Source organism: Tachyglossus aculeatus, chromosome 14 (assembly GCF_015852505.1).
Source record: "Tachyglossus aculeatus isolate mTacAcu1 chromosome 14, mTacAcu1.pri, whole genome shotgun sequence".
Taxonomy (NCBI): domain Eukaryota; kingdom Metazoa; phylum Chordata; class Mammalia; order Monotremata; family Tachyglossidae; genus Tachyglossus; species Tachyglossus aculeatus.
Window position 1 is genome coordinate 37,046,666 of NC_052079.1, and position 14,690 is coordinate 37,061,355.

The 14,690-nt window shown below is 44.8% G+C and overlaps 1 protein-coding gene across 1 annotated transcript in view; it reads left to right on the forward strand.

Moving 5' to 3' along the window:
• Positions 1-14,690, forward strand: part of PLEKHG7 (pleckstrin homology and RhoGEF domain containing G7) — a 56,574-nt gene that overhangs the window by 29,917 nt on the left and 11,967 nt on the right. The window contains exons 10-12 of the mRNA XM_038756938.1: positions 3,521-3,695; positions 8,975-9,090; positions 11,207-11,300. Of these exons, the coding sequence (XP_038612866.1) occupies positions 3,521-3,695; positions 8,975-9,090; positions 11,207-11,300 (385 nt within the window). The remainder of the gene's footprint in view (positions 1-3,520; positions 3,696-8,974; positions 9,091-11,206; positions 11,301-14,690) is intronic.

The window sequence follows — 14,690 nt, forward strand, 5'->3', positions numbered from 1 at the left end:
GGTTCTAATGCTGACTCTGCCATTTGACTGCTGTGTAACCTTGGATAAGTCACTTAACATCTCTGGTGCTTCAGTTACCTCAAGACTAAGACTGAGAGCCCCATGTGGGACATGGATTGTGTCCCATCTGATTGCCTTGTGTTTACCCCAGTGCTTAGAACAGGATCTGGCACACAGTGAGCACTTAACAAATACAATTAAAAATATATATATTTACTGTGCCAGGTTAATCAGCCAGGAGAACAAGGAACTTAAAGTTTGTTCAGCACATGTATAACCAGTAGGATTTAACTGATCTGCATCCAGTAGCCTCAAGGTCTTGGAAGAAGGATTTATATATCATAGCCATATACAGCATACCTACTTTGAGCCTAAATTCTGCTTCATTCATCTCCAAACCTGCAAGTCTTGACCACAGTTGAGCTTTTTCTCATATTCTATGCTGTCTCACTTTCTACTTCTCACTTTATATCCATTTACAAATGCCACTCCACCTGGCCTGGGTTTCCACTGAAGCTTAACCCCAGTCCACGATCACCTTATCACTTCCACTGAGCAATTCTGTCTTGCCCATGAGGAAGTCCTGTATAGCACTGGATTCAAAGAACCACAAGAAGAATTCTTTATTCCTCACTAGCCAAACCAGGAGAGTCAGTGACGCAGATTTAAAACCCATTGAGGAGTCAGACCTCGACAGGGGATTTTAGTGCTTTTTACTGTTTCTTAGGGCCTGAAGAGACACAGGAGGGCTTTGCCTGTAGCAAAACATGAGAACATAATTTTTGCTTTTATCCTCTGCTGATTTCATGCTCAAAATTCATTAGGAAGAGGAGGAAACATCTATAAGAAATACCCACTGGAAGCGAAATGAAACTTCATTTACGTGTCTCTAAATTCTTTGAGGCTAATTTTGCTTTCAATTGGCTGACTTAACTAGAAAGAAAAAAGGCTAAAACAAAAATCCCACAATAGGGTTTCTGGTTCCAGGGGAAGGAGTTATGAACTGGGATCAGGGTCACATGAGGCAGTGTGTTCTCACGGGTATTTGTCCTTGACCGTCCTGGCTAAGGTCAGGTCACGTGAAGAGAAGTGTTAAGAGTCCTGTGTAGTTGCTACATTTATTTTGTTTTTCCACAAAGTTACTGGAATATATATGGGCCTAAATTTGCCCTGCTTCCATTTCAATTCTTCTTCAAGCCGGTCATTTGGAAAATTTCCTCTTTGAACAATTTCCAACTGGGAGAGTACATGGTGAGGGTCAGTCAGCTGCCTAACGCAATCAATCAGTGGTGCTTATCAAGTGCCTACTGTGTACAGGGCACTGTACTAAGCACTTGGCATATTGCCATCAAGAAAGGATAGAGTTTGTTGTGAAGACCATCTGACAAGGAGGAGGAAGCAAAAACAGAAACAGGTAGTGAGAACAGCGAACATGACAGCACAAGTTACAAGTCCCAGCTCTGCTGCTTGCTTCCTGTGTGACTTTTCACGTCCAAGACAGAGCTCCTTATCTTCCCTCCCAAACCCTCTCCTCTCTCTGACTTTCCCACCACTGTAGACGGCATTGCCATCCTTTCCGTCTCAAAAGCCCGCAACCTCGGTGTCATCCTTGACTCCACTCTCTCATTCACCCCACACATCCAATCCGTCACCGATGCCTGCCGGTCTCACCTTCACAACATGACCAAGATCCGCCTTTCCTCTCCATCCAAACCGCTACCACATTAAACCTATCCTGACTGGATTACTGCATCAGCCTCCTTTCTGACCTCCCAACCTCCTGTCTCTCCCCACTTCAGTCCATACTTCATTCTGCTGCCCGGATTATCTTTCTACAGAAACCCTCTGGGCATGTCACCCCTCTCTTCAAACATCTCCAGTGGTTGCCTATCGACCTCCATATCAAGCAAAAACTCCTCACTTTTGGCTTCAAAGCTCTCCATCACCTTGCCCCCACTTACCTCAAGTCCCTTCTCTCTTTCTACATTCCAGCCTGCAAACTCTGCTCCTCTGGTGCTCACTGGGCCTCGTTCTCACCTGTCCCGCCGTTGACCCCGTCCCACATCCTACCTCTGTCCTGGAACGCCCTCCCTCCTCAAATCTGCCAAACAACCCCACTTCCCCCCTTCAAAGCCCTACTGAAAGCTCACCTCCTCCAAGAGGTCTTCCCAGACTAAGCCCCCTTTTCCTCACTCCCCCTCCCCGTCACCCAGACTCACTCTCTTTGCTCTACCCCCTCTCCCGGCCCCACAGGACTTGTGTATTTATGTTCATATCTATAATTCTATTTATATTATTGCCTGTTTACTTGTTTTGATGTGCATATATCTATAATTCTATTTATTTAGATTGATGCCTGTTTACTTGTTTTGATGTCTGTTTCCCCATTTCTAGACTGTGAGCCCGCTGTTGGGTAGGGACCGTCTCTATATGTTGCCAACTTGTACTTCCCAAGTGCTTAGCCCAGTGCTCTGCACACAGTAAGCGCTCAGTAAATACAATTGAATGAATAAAGGAATGAGTGAATGACCTTGGGCAAGCCACTTACCCATTCTCCCTCTTATTTAGACTTTGAGCCCGATGTGGACAAGGACTGCATCCAATCTGGTTAACTTGGATCTACCCCAGGACTTAGAACAGTGCTTGGCACATAGTAATTGCTTAACAAATACCAAAATCCCTCTCATCGCTCTAGACTGTAAACTCCTTGTGGGCAAGGAACACGTCTACCCACTCTGTTATAGTGTACTCTCCCAGGTGCTTTGTACAGTGCTTTTTTATGGTATTTGTTAGGGTGCTTACTAGGTGTCAGGCACTGTACTAAGCACAGGGGTAGATACGAGATAATCAGGCACATTCCATGTTCCACATGGGGCTCAGAGTCTTAATCCACATTTTACAGGTGAGGGAATTGAGAGAAGTGAAGTGACTTGCCCAGGGTCACACAGCAGACACATGGCAGAGCTGGGATCCCAGGTACATGCTGTATCCACTAGGCCATGCTGCTCTGCACATATTAAGCATTCAATCAAAATAAGGGAATGAGTCTGTGGTTACATTGTACTCTCCCAAGCGCTTAGTACAGTGCTCTGAACACGGAAAGCACTCGATAAATACGCTTGAATGAATGATTGACCCTAAAGTATTAAGCACTTAACACATTCCTTAAATACCCCTCATATTATTATTATTGTTGTTGTACTGTACTTGGGAGAGTACTTAGTGCCGTCTCTGCCAACAGTAAGTGCTCAATAAATACCATTGAGGATTATTACTATTATTATTCTTGCAAAGAGCCAAATTCCTAAAAAAATTCAATTTACTCCAAATTTGGATATTTACAAGAACCGTTCAAGACAGTCCCAACCAACTCTGAGCTATGACCTGATCCTGCAGAAAAAAAAAAAAAAGCTTTTTCCCCCCTCTCATTTAGCTCTGCCACAGCTGAAAATTCCTTAACCCTTTCGCCGGAGAGGCGTTACTAACAGGGCCCTGAGTGGTCTTCCTTTGCCTCCCGCAGTGGTGTGAACAGGACGAACGGTGCAAGCGACTCCACCTCCCGGAACTCCTGGTGGCTCCCTTGCACAGGCTGACTCGGTATCCCTTACTTCTGATGAACATCTGGAAAAGGAGCACGGACCCTATCGAGAAATTCGCCATCTACTCCCTGAAGGAGAAGGTGGAAAAGTCTGTCCGTGAGTATCTGAGGTCAGAGAAAGCGGCCACGTCCCCGACCGCTCGAGCCGCGGAGATCTGGCGGGATGCGAGTGAGCGGCAGCGCTACAGCCAAATCACAACTCTTAAGAACCCCTTCCTCGAGCTGCTTGAGATGGAAACTTGAGTTTGCTTCTCCTCTCAATCAAACCGCTCAAAACAAAAGGCCAGAGTCACATCCTGTGTCACCCGATGAGAACTTCAACTCCAGGTTATACAGGATATGACTGCGTCCCCAAGGTTTTAAGATGATGGGAGAAGCAGGAAGAGTTCTACTTCCCAGATGATTAGAAGCACTTTGTTTTTAAGCTTGCGGCTGAACTCACACCTCCCTTCCGGAGGATACGCTCCCATTCATAATTTTATTTATTCGGTAAAATACCCAGTAGATCGTGGCCCTGATTCCAGCGCTGGAATGAAAAACATTCCGGCCTGACTCTCTGGAGTAGAGACTTGAGGCTGATGGTGGCTTGGGGGAAATCAGTTCTTTTTCACACGCTGAAAAATCCTGGGAAAAATGATTGCATTTTGGCAGGTTCGTTCATTCATTCATTCAATCGCATTTATGGAGTGCTTATTGTGCGCAGAGCAGGAGAAATCCAACTGGTGATATCAGAGCGAGCACTAACGCTTGTGGGATCCTGCCTGTTTCTGAACTCAGAAGGGGCTGTTTCTCAGTGGAAAGTTTGAGATATAACTATTTGCTAGTACAATATTCCACTCCTTACTCCTGCTCTATTCGAGTGACCTCCAGTACAGCAATGGATAGATTTTCTGCAACTGATATCCTCTGAAAATTGGGGATCGTAGACAGCTAACTGCTTCACCCTCCTCGAACTGATTTTGTTCCTGGGATACTGGGGCTTTCCAATTTTTGAAAATAGTCAAGCTACCCACTGTTAATTGTTCAAAGCTGGCGTTTTTCCTGAAGGAGGACAAACTATTTCTGACATTCCGGTTTTTTTACATTCTTTTCCAAGGTCCCAAATGGTCCAACTAGTTTAAATAAATTTGATCGAGGAAATGCATAGAAAATTGAGAAGCGGCGTGGCTCAGTGGAAAGAGCCCAGGTTTTGGAGTCAGAGGTCATGGGTTCAAATCCTGGCTCCGCCAACTGTCAGCTGTGTGACCTTGGGCCAGTCACTTCACTTCCCTGTGCCTCAGTTCCCTCATCTGTAAAATGGGGATTAAGACTGTGAGCCTCCTGTGGGACAACCTGATCACCTTGTAACCTCCCCAGCGCTTAGAACAGTGCTTTGCACACAGTAAGCACTTAATAAATCAATCAATCAATCAATCATATTTATTGAGCGCTTACTGTGTGCAGAGCACTGTACTAAGTGCTTGGGAAGTACAAGTTGGCAACATATAGAGACAGTCCCTACCCAACAGTGGGCTCACAGTCTAAAAGGGGGAGATAAATGCCATTATTATTATTATTATAGTATTTGTTACAAATGTTGGCTTATTCGAGTCTTCGTTTTTTGTTTGTTTTAAAAAACTTACGGGGCTTGCAAAGATTTCACCCAATTACAATAAACAGTAAAAGTGTAGTCTTCATAAAAAGTATTTCCTCCTTGCATCATTAACCTAGTAAATGAAGCTAGTTCTAAAGCGCGGGGAGGGGGAAAGATTGTGTTAATAATTGTGGTATTTTTTAAGCACCTATATGCCAAACACTGTACTGAGGACTGTGGTAAATACAAGATAATACTTGTATTGTGGTAAATATTGGGATCAGGCTTCCAGTATTAAGTCGGAGGGAGAACAGTGAGCTCGTTGTGGGAAGGGAATGTGTCTGTTTATTGTAATAGTGTAGTATCCCAAGCACTTAGCACAGTGCTTTGCACACAGACTGAATGAATGAACGAATCGTCATTTTACAGACGAGGGAACTGAGGTACTGAGAATTGAAATAACTGGCCCCACGTCACACAGCTGAGAAACTAGTCCTCTGAATACCACTCCTGTGCTCTTGAAGCTAGGCCGTGCTCCTTCCCATTGTATTCTTAAAAAAATTCTGCCATAAAGAAAACTGGCACTTTTGGAAGCCCTCTCCTACCCAATGCCGCACGTACACAACTGGTTTTTTCCACACCACATTGCACTGGATGCAGATCATCATCATCATCAATCGTATTTATTGAGCGCTTACTATGTGCGGAGCACTGTACTAAGCGCTTGGGAAGTACAAATTGGCAACATATAGAGACAGTCCCTACCCAACAGTGGGCTCACAGTCTAAAAGGGGGAGACAGAGAACAAAACCAAACATACTAACAAAATAAAATAAATACGCTCCTTGTCAGAACATTCTCTAATCCAAGAACAGCACTCGAGCACAAACAAGGAGTGAAAAGATGTATTAAGATAGAGCTGATTAATTCATCGCTGACTGTAATAATAATAATGTTGGAATTTGTTAAGCGCTTACTATGTGCCAAGCACTGTTCTAACTGCTGGGGTAGATACAAGGTAGTTAGGGTTGTCTCAAATGGGGCTCACAACCTTAATCCCCATTTTACAGATGAGATAACTGAGGAACAGAGAAGTTAAGTGACTTGCCTAAAGTCACCCAGCTGACAAGTGGCGGAGCCGGGATTTGAACCCATGACCTCTGACTCCAAAGCCCGTGCTCTTTTCACTGAGCCACGCTGCTTCTCTGTAAGACTATAAGATTCTAGATAGATAAGATTTTCCTCGGTATTTAAACTAGATTATGGATAATAATAATAATAATAATGATGATGGTATTTGTTAAGCGCTTACTATGTGCAAAGCACTGTTCTAAGCGCTGGGGAGATACAAGGTGATCAGGTTGTCCCACGTGGGGCTCACAGTCTTCATCCCCATTTTACAGATGAGGGAACTGAGGCACAGAGAAGTGAAGTGACTTGCCCAAAGTCACACAGCTGACAAGTGGCGGAGCCGGGATTAGAACCCATGACTCTGACTCCAAAGCCCAGGCTCTTTCCACTAAGCCACGCTGCTTCTCTGTAAGACTCTAAGATTCTAGATTGTAAGATTTTCCTCGGTATTTAAACTAGATTATGGATAATAATAATAATAATGGTATTTGTTAAGCGGTTACTATGTGCAAAACACTGTTCTAAGTGCTGGGGAGATACAAGGTGATCAGGTTGTCCCACGTGGGGCTCACAGTCTTAATCCCCATTTTACAGGTGAGGGAACTGAGGCCCAGAGAAGTGAAGTGACTTGCCCAAAGTCACACAGCTGACAAGTGGCGGAGCCGGGATTTGAACCCGTGACCTCTGACTCCAAAGCCCGGGCTCTTTTCACTGAGCCACGCTGCTTCTCTGTAAGATTCTAGATTGATAAGATTTTCCTTGGTATTTACACTAGATTATGGATGATGCCTTGCCTCAGACTGGGAGATGAAGACGAACCCATCACCACGAATTCCGAGTAGCAACAGATCAATCAATCAATCAATCGTATTTATTGAGCGCTTACTGTGTGCAGAGCACCGTACTAAGCGCTTGGGAAGTACAAGTTGGCAACATATAGAGACAGTCCCTACCCAACAGTGGGCTCAACAGATGATATATACTGCTAGAAAGAAGTCAGAAGGAAGGCACAGAGAACAAGCTTAATACCTTTACTACTACTACTATGTGACTATCTTACCACTTGTATTTTACTCTCCCAAATGCTTAATAATAATAATAATAATAATAATGTTGGTATTTGTTAAGCGCTTACTATGTGCAAAGCACTGTTCTAAGCGCTGGGGTAGGTACAAGGTAATCAGGTTGCCCCACGAGGGGCTCACAGTCTTCATCCCCATTTTACAGATGAGGGAACTGAGGCCCAGAGAAGTGAAGTGACTTGCCCAACGTCACAGCTGACAAGTGGCGGAGCCGGGATTTGAACCCACGACCTCTGACTCCAAAGCCCGGGCTCTTTCCATTGAGCCACGCTGCAGTGTTCTGCACACGGTACTTAATAACTGCCATAGATTGATCAATTCACTATTGTGGTCTTTGTTAAGCGCTTGCTATGTGTCAGCGTGGCTCAGTGGAAAGAGCCCGGGCTTTGGAGTCAGAGGTCGTGGGTTCGAATCCTGGCTCCGCCCCATGCCTCCTGTGTGACCTTGGGCAAGTCACTTCACTTCTCTGAGCCTCAGTTACCTCATCTGGAAAATGGAGACTAAGACTGTAAGCCCCGCGTGGGACAACCTGATCACCTTGTATCCCCTCAGCGCTTAGCACCGTGCTTTGCACATAGTAAGTGCTTAACAAATGCCATCGCTATTTTTTTAGAAGCAGCGTGGCTCAGTGGGAAAGAGCCCGGGCTTTGGAGTCAGAGGTCTTGGGTTCAAATCCCGGCTCCGCCATTTGTCAGCTGTGTGACTTTGGGAAAGTCACTTCACTTCTCTGGGCCTCAGTTCCCTCATCTGTAAAATGAGGATTAAGACCGTGAGCCCCCCGTGGGACAACCTGATCACCTTGTAACCTCCCCAGCGCCTAGAACAGTGCTTTGCACATAGTAAACGTTTAACAAATACCATCATTATTATTATTTCAAATCTCGGCTCCGCCAATTGTCAGCTGTGTGACTTCGGGCAAGTCACTTCACTTCTCTGTGCCTCCGTTCCCTCATCCGTAAAATGGGGATGAAGACTGTGAGCCCCCCGTGGGACAACCTTATCACCTTGTAACCTTCCCAGTGCCTAGAACAGTGCTTTGCACATAGTAAGTGCTTAATAAATGCCATTATTATTATTACACATTATTATTAGACACATTCCCTGCCCACAAGGAGCTTAGAGTCTAGAGGTGCCCACAGCCTTCCTGGTGGCTGGTGTAAAATGGGGATGAAGACCGGGAGCCCCACGTGGGACAACCTCATCACCTTGTATCCCCCCAGTGCTTTGCACATAGTAAGCACTTAATAAATGCCATTATTATTATTATTATTATTATTATTATTATTATTATTATGTGTCGAGCACCGCTGTAAGCGCTGGGGTAGATATAAGTTAATCCGGTTAGATACAGTCGCTGTACCATCTAGGGCTCACAGCCTAAGTAGGAGGGAGGACAAGGATTGAGCCACCATTTTACACATGAGGAAACTGACACACAGAGAAGTTAAGTGACTTCCCCAGGGTCACACATCAGACAAGTGGCAGCGTCGGAATTAGAACCCAAGTCCTCCGATTCCCTGGCCCAGGTTCTGTTCCGTTTCTCTGCTTGATCTCTGATATTGTTTCTGCCGGATTGATCTCGCCTTTCAGGGGAACTTGAAGGAAAAGTGAAATGGCTGGACAACTTCCAGAAATGTAGACAACTTCAGGAGATTATAGTGTGGCCTCCTCTCTGGGACCGAGACAAAAGGTTTTTCATTCCAGAGGTACGGTGATTTTTCCAGCGAGATTTAAATCCTCGAACACGTATTTTCTTCAGAGAGAGACTGTCTTGAAAATTGCCGCCTCCCATAAGGCAGAACACAAATTTATGCTGGGGAACCGGCTGAGACTTAAGTAAAGCAAACAGCGGGGCTCAGTGGAAAGAGCCCGGGCTTTGGAGTCAGAGGTCCTGGGTTCAAATCCCGGCTCTGCCCATTGTCAGCTGTGTGACTTTGGGCAAGTCGCTTCACTTCTCTGGGCCTCAGTTCCCTCATCTGTAAAATGGGATGAAGACTGTGAGCCCCCCGTGGGACAACCTGATCACCTTGTAACCTCCCCAGCGCTTAGAACAGTGCTTTGCACATAGCACACGTTTAATAAATGCCATTATTATAATTATAAAGCAGACAGTATCATAAGAAATGCCATTCCTGGTATCACTGGCCCAACTTCCCCAGGATTCTATGAATAACCATGGAATCAAAGGAATGCTTGGGGAAATATTACAATTATTACACTTGTTAAGCACTTACTATGTGCCCAGTACCGTACTAAGTGCCGAGAAGCAGCGTGGCTCAGTGGAAAGAGCATGGGTTTTGGAGTCGGAGGTCATGGGTTCAAATCCCGGGTCTGCCAATTGTCAGCTGTGTGACTTCGAGCAAGTCACTTCACTTCTCTGGGCCTCCATTACCTCATCTGTAAAATGGGGATTAAGACTGTCCCCATGGGACCTGATCACCTTGTAACCTCCCCAGCGCTTAGAACAGTGCATTGCACATAGTAAGTGCTTAATAAATGCCATTATTATCATTATTATTACAGGATAATCAGGTTGGACACATTTGCCCCATTTAAGACTCACAACCTGGTAGAAAGAACATGGGCCTGGGAGCTAGAGGAGCTGGGTTCTAGTCATTCATTCAATCGTATTTATTGAGCGCTTACTGTGTGCAGAGCACTGTACTAAGCGCTTATTCCTACCTCTGCCACTTGCCTGCCAGGTGACCTTGGGCAAATCACTTGATTTCTTTGTGCCTCTGTTTCCTCATATGTAAAGTGAGGTTTCCTGTTTTCTTTCTGAGGCCTATGTGGGACAGGAACCGTGTGCGACCTGAAGCGCTCAATAAATACGATTGAATGAATGAATATCTTGCCTCTACCCCAATGCTTAGTACAGTGCTCAGCTCATAGTGCTTAGCAAAAATAATAATAATAATAATTGTGGTTTTTATTGTACATAGTGAGCAGGGAACATGTCTACCAACTCTGTTGTACTCTCCCAGGCGCTTAGTACAGTGCTCTCTACACAGTAAGCACTCAAATAATAATAATAATAATAATAATGATGGTATTTGTTAAGTGCTTACTATGTGCAAAGCACCGTTCTAAGCGCTGAATACCATGGATTGATTGACTGATTACAGTCCTGTACCCTATTCTTATATTGTTAGCCTCTTGTGGGCCAGTGGCAACTCTCAATCTCCTATTTGTACGTTTCCCAGCACTTACCATAGTGCTTTGCACACAGTAGGTGCTTAATAAATACTCTTACTACTAATTTATTGAAAAGGGCATTATCACATGACTTCTCCAAATGTCCTACAGCACTACTGATTGAAAGGAAGTAATAATAATAATAATAATGATAGCATTTCTTAAGCGCTTATTATGTGCCCGCTGTTGGGTAGGGACCGTCTCTATATGTTGCCAACTTGTACTTCCCAAGCGCTTAGCACAGTGCTCTGCACATAGTAAGCACTCAATAAATACGATTGAATGAATGAATGAATGTGCAAAGCACTGTTCTAAGCGCTGGGGAGGTTACAAGGCGATCAGATTGTCCCATGTGGGGCTCACAGTCTTTATCCCCATTTTACAGATAAGGGTGCTGAGGCCCAGAGAAGTCAAGTGACTTGCCCAAAGTCACACAGCTGACAAGTGGCGGAGCCAGGATTTGAACCCGTGACCTCTGACTCCAAAGCCCGGGTTCTTTCCACTGAGCCACGCTGCTTCTCTAGACCCGATGAATCTAGGATTGGCTCTGCCCAGAGGCATTTATGTTCAATTTCTTCTTCAATTCTTCAGAAAATCTCCACATGACTTTCTCTCTTCTTTTGCAAGTGCCTGAAACACATTTTTAAAGAACCCCTAGGGGAAAACACCCTGTCTTCAGTGGAGAAACACCTCCTCCATGAAGGGAAATTAACGCTTGCAGGTAAAGAATCACTTTCATTACACACTGACTGCATGGCTGCAAACTTTACTAGTGTGACTTTCACAGTTCCGCGCGTTAGAAATGCGGCTGAAGGAAAAAGTGGCGCGTAACAGCTCACGCCGGAGGAATGTGGGAAGGGGGAAAGTAGCCCAGACTGCCAAAGGAATGACTAATAGGAGCTTGGGAGGTACTGCACATCTGGACGGACGGTTTTACTAAACCCTGAAGAAATCAGTTCAAAAGGATGCATTCTGAATTTGTAAGAGTTCTCTGAATTTCAGAATCACGGCGCTACAGAAACAAGAGAAGATGAAGGGATTCTTTACTAAGACCCTGACTGTACGTGAAGAGAATCAGTGACAGGGAATTTTCTACCAGCTTTTTCTGGTACTCACAAATTCCTTTGGAAAATGTAACGCTCCGCAAGCTGCTGAACACAAAGCGGCACAGCTCGGGTGTGGAGAGAAAAATAGCAGTAGTGACAGCAATGGTAGAATTTATTGAGCCCCCACAGAGTGCAGGGCGCTCTACTAGGTGCTTGCCAAGTATAGGGCGATGAAATGATGCATTCCCTGTCCACCTGGAGCTTACAGTCTAATGGGGGAGACAAGCATAAGGGAATTTACAATTAGGGTGGCTTCAGGTAGACAACTTAGGGCCTAAGAAAGAGCAAAATGGGGTGCTTTCCCCCCGTCTCTTGTCCCGTGCCCAGACCCGATCTAGAAAGCCAAATGGAGCTGTGGTCGGCTGCAGGAAGTTTTGGCCAAAGGCCTCATTATTTGGAATATAACCTCGTGATTCAATTTGATGTGTTTAACTCAATTTCAGAAATTTCACTCCCTGATGAAAAGGCTGTGTCATCCCCTAGGTCATAACACACCATGGCCTAGTGAGAAGCAACATGGCCTAGTAGATAGAGCATGGGCCTGGGAGACAAAGGGAGCTGGGTTCTAATCCTAGCCCTGCCACCCGTCTGCTGTGTAACCTTGGGGAAGTCACTTCACTTCTCTGTGCCCCAGTTACCTCATCTGTAAAATGGGGATTAAGACTGTGAGCCCCGGCATGGAGTCCAACCTGATTACTTTGTATCTACTCTAGCGCTTAGAACTGTGCCTGCTGTGGGCAGGGATTGTCTCCATTGCTGTATTGTACTTTCCAAGCGCTTAGTACAGGGCTCTGCACACAGTAAGCACTCGATAAATACACTGAATGAAAGAATGAATGAACAGTGCCTGGCACGTAGTAAGTGCTTAATGAAACAGAGAAGCAGCGTGGCTCAGTGTAAAGAGCGCAGGCTTCGGAGTCAGAGATCACGGGTTCAAATCCAAGTTTAGCCACTTGCCAGCTGTGTGCCCTGGGGCAAGTCACTTAATGATGATGATGATGGCATTTATTAAGCGCTTACTATGTGCAAAGCACTGTTCTAAGTGCTGGGCACTGTTCTAAGCACTGGGCACTGTTCTAAGTGCTGGATTTAACTTCTCTGTGCCTCAGTTACCTCATCTGGAAAATGGGGATTAAGACTGTGAGTCCCACATGGGACAACCTGATCACCTTGTATTCCACCCAGCGCTTAGAACAGTGTACATACATAGTAAGCGCTTATCAAACACCAATATTATTATTATTATTATTAAATACCATCAAAAAATACAGATGAATTGAGGCTGATTTTAAGAGTTGTTCTTCCCTACTTCCTGTCCACTCATCATCACCAACATCCCAAGTCTGACCTGGAACCAATCCTTTGAGAATAGAGTTGCTTTTTGGATCTAGGCTCTCTCCCAGACTGGGAATCAGACTGCCTTCTGGAAAAGCCATCAGGATGAAAATGATCTCTCCTTGCTCCCAACACAAACCAATCAAGGAAGGAACTCTCCTTACAGTATACAGGGTAGGATGTTTGGGGTTTACTTTGACACGGCCTTTGATTTAGTCAACGTGGGCTAGTGGAAAGAGCACGGGACTGGGACTCAGAGGACCTGGGTTCTAATCCCAGCTCCGCCATCTACTCTAATTGCTTGCTGGGTGACCTGGGGCAAATCACTTCACTTCTCTGTGCCTCAGTTTCCTCAACGGTAAAATGGGGATTAAATACCTGCTTGCTCTTCTACTTAGACTGTGAGCCCCATGTGGGACAGGGGCTGTGTCTGACCTAATTAACATGTACCTACCCCGGTGCTCAGAACACATAGTAAGCACTTAAAAATACCGTAAAAAAAACTAGTAGATCATTAGATCATGTAGGCTTCCCCTGAGACTGAGGCCTGCATTTATTCTTCAGAAAGAATTTCACCGCTGAGCAGACTAAATAACATGACCTTACGTATCTTCATTTCAGCCAGGAAAAAAACCCAGAACTATTGATTACTATTACATTTAAGCACTTACTATGTGTCAAACATCAAAGTGCTATGGTAGATATTAGTTTATCAGGTCAGACACAAGCCCTGTCCCAAATGAGGCTCATAGTGTAAGTTGGAGAACAGGTTTTGAATCCCCATTTTACAGATGAAGAAACTGAGGCACAAAGAAGGGCCTTCGTATGGTATTAAGCGCTAACTGTAAGCCAGGTACTGTGATAAGCACCGGGGTAGATATAAATTAATCAGATTGGACACAGTCTATGTCCCACACGGGACTCCAGTGTTAATCCCCATTTTACAGATGAGGTAACTGAGGCACAGAGAAGTTAAGCGCCCAATGTCACGCAGCAGGCAAGTGGCGGAGCCGGGATTAGAACCCAGGTCCCCTGAATCCCCAGTCTGTGTTCTTTCCATTAGGCCATGCTGCTCTTCAATGTGAACACAAAGACTAACAGCATGGCCTAGCACCTGAAATTCTTGGTAAATATATAAAATCTTCAAAAGGGCGGGGACTCTTTGCTTGGTTTTCTTTGAAACAGTGAACCTGAAAACCTCAACAGTTGTGGGATACTCATTTAAAAGAAGTATTATCTGAAGATAAGCTTGGATCTGTAAAATTTAGGCTAAATGCTGCGGCATCTATCTCAATGTAATGGAAAAGGACCAAGGTGAACATGATTATTCAGGCTAAATTTAATCTTTAGTTAAGTCAATCACTTGATCATCCTTATTTTGCCTTGAAACTGGAAGAAAGCTGAGAAACATGTCTAAAAGTAGTTTCCTCCTTAAAAATCTCTTTTTTCACTCAAGTCACAGGAAAAAAATCCCTAGATTCCTTGAAGGTCCGTAGCAGCCGAGCATGAAATTCTGAGTTGAATCTGTCAATAGGTGCTTGCGTCTGCCTAAAATGCTAATATAATACATAACACCCGACAAGTAGAGGATTTGGGTCACTAGGGATCTCATATACCCGTGTGCCAATTAGAACAAAATCTGTGATAAAAACCAGTGCTATTGTTTGAAC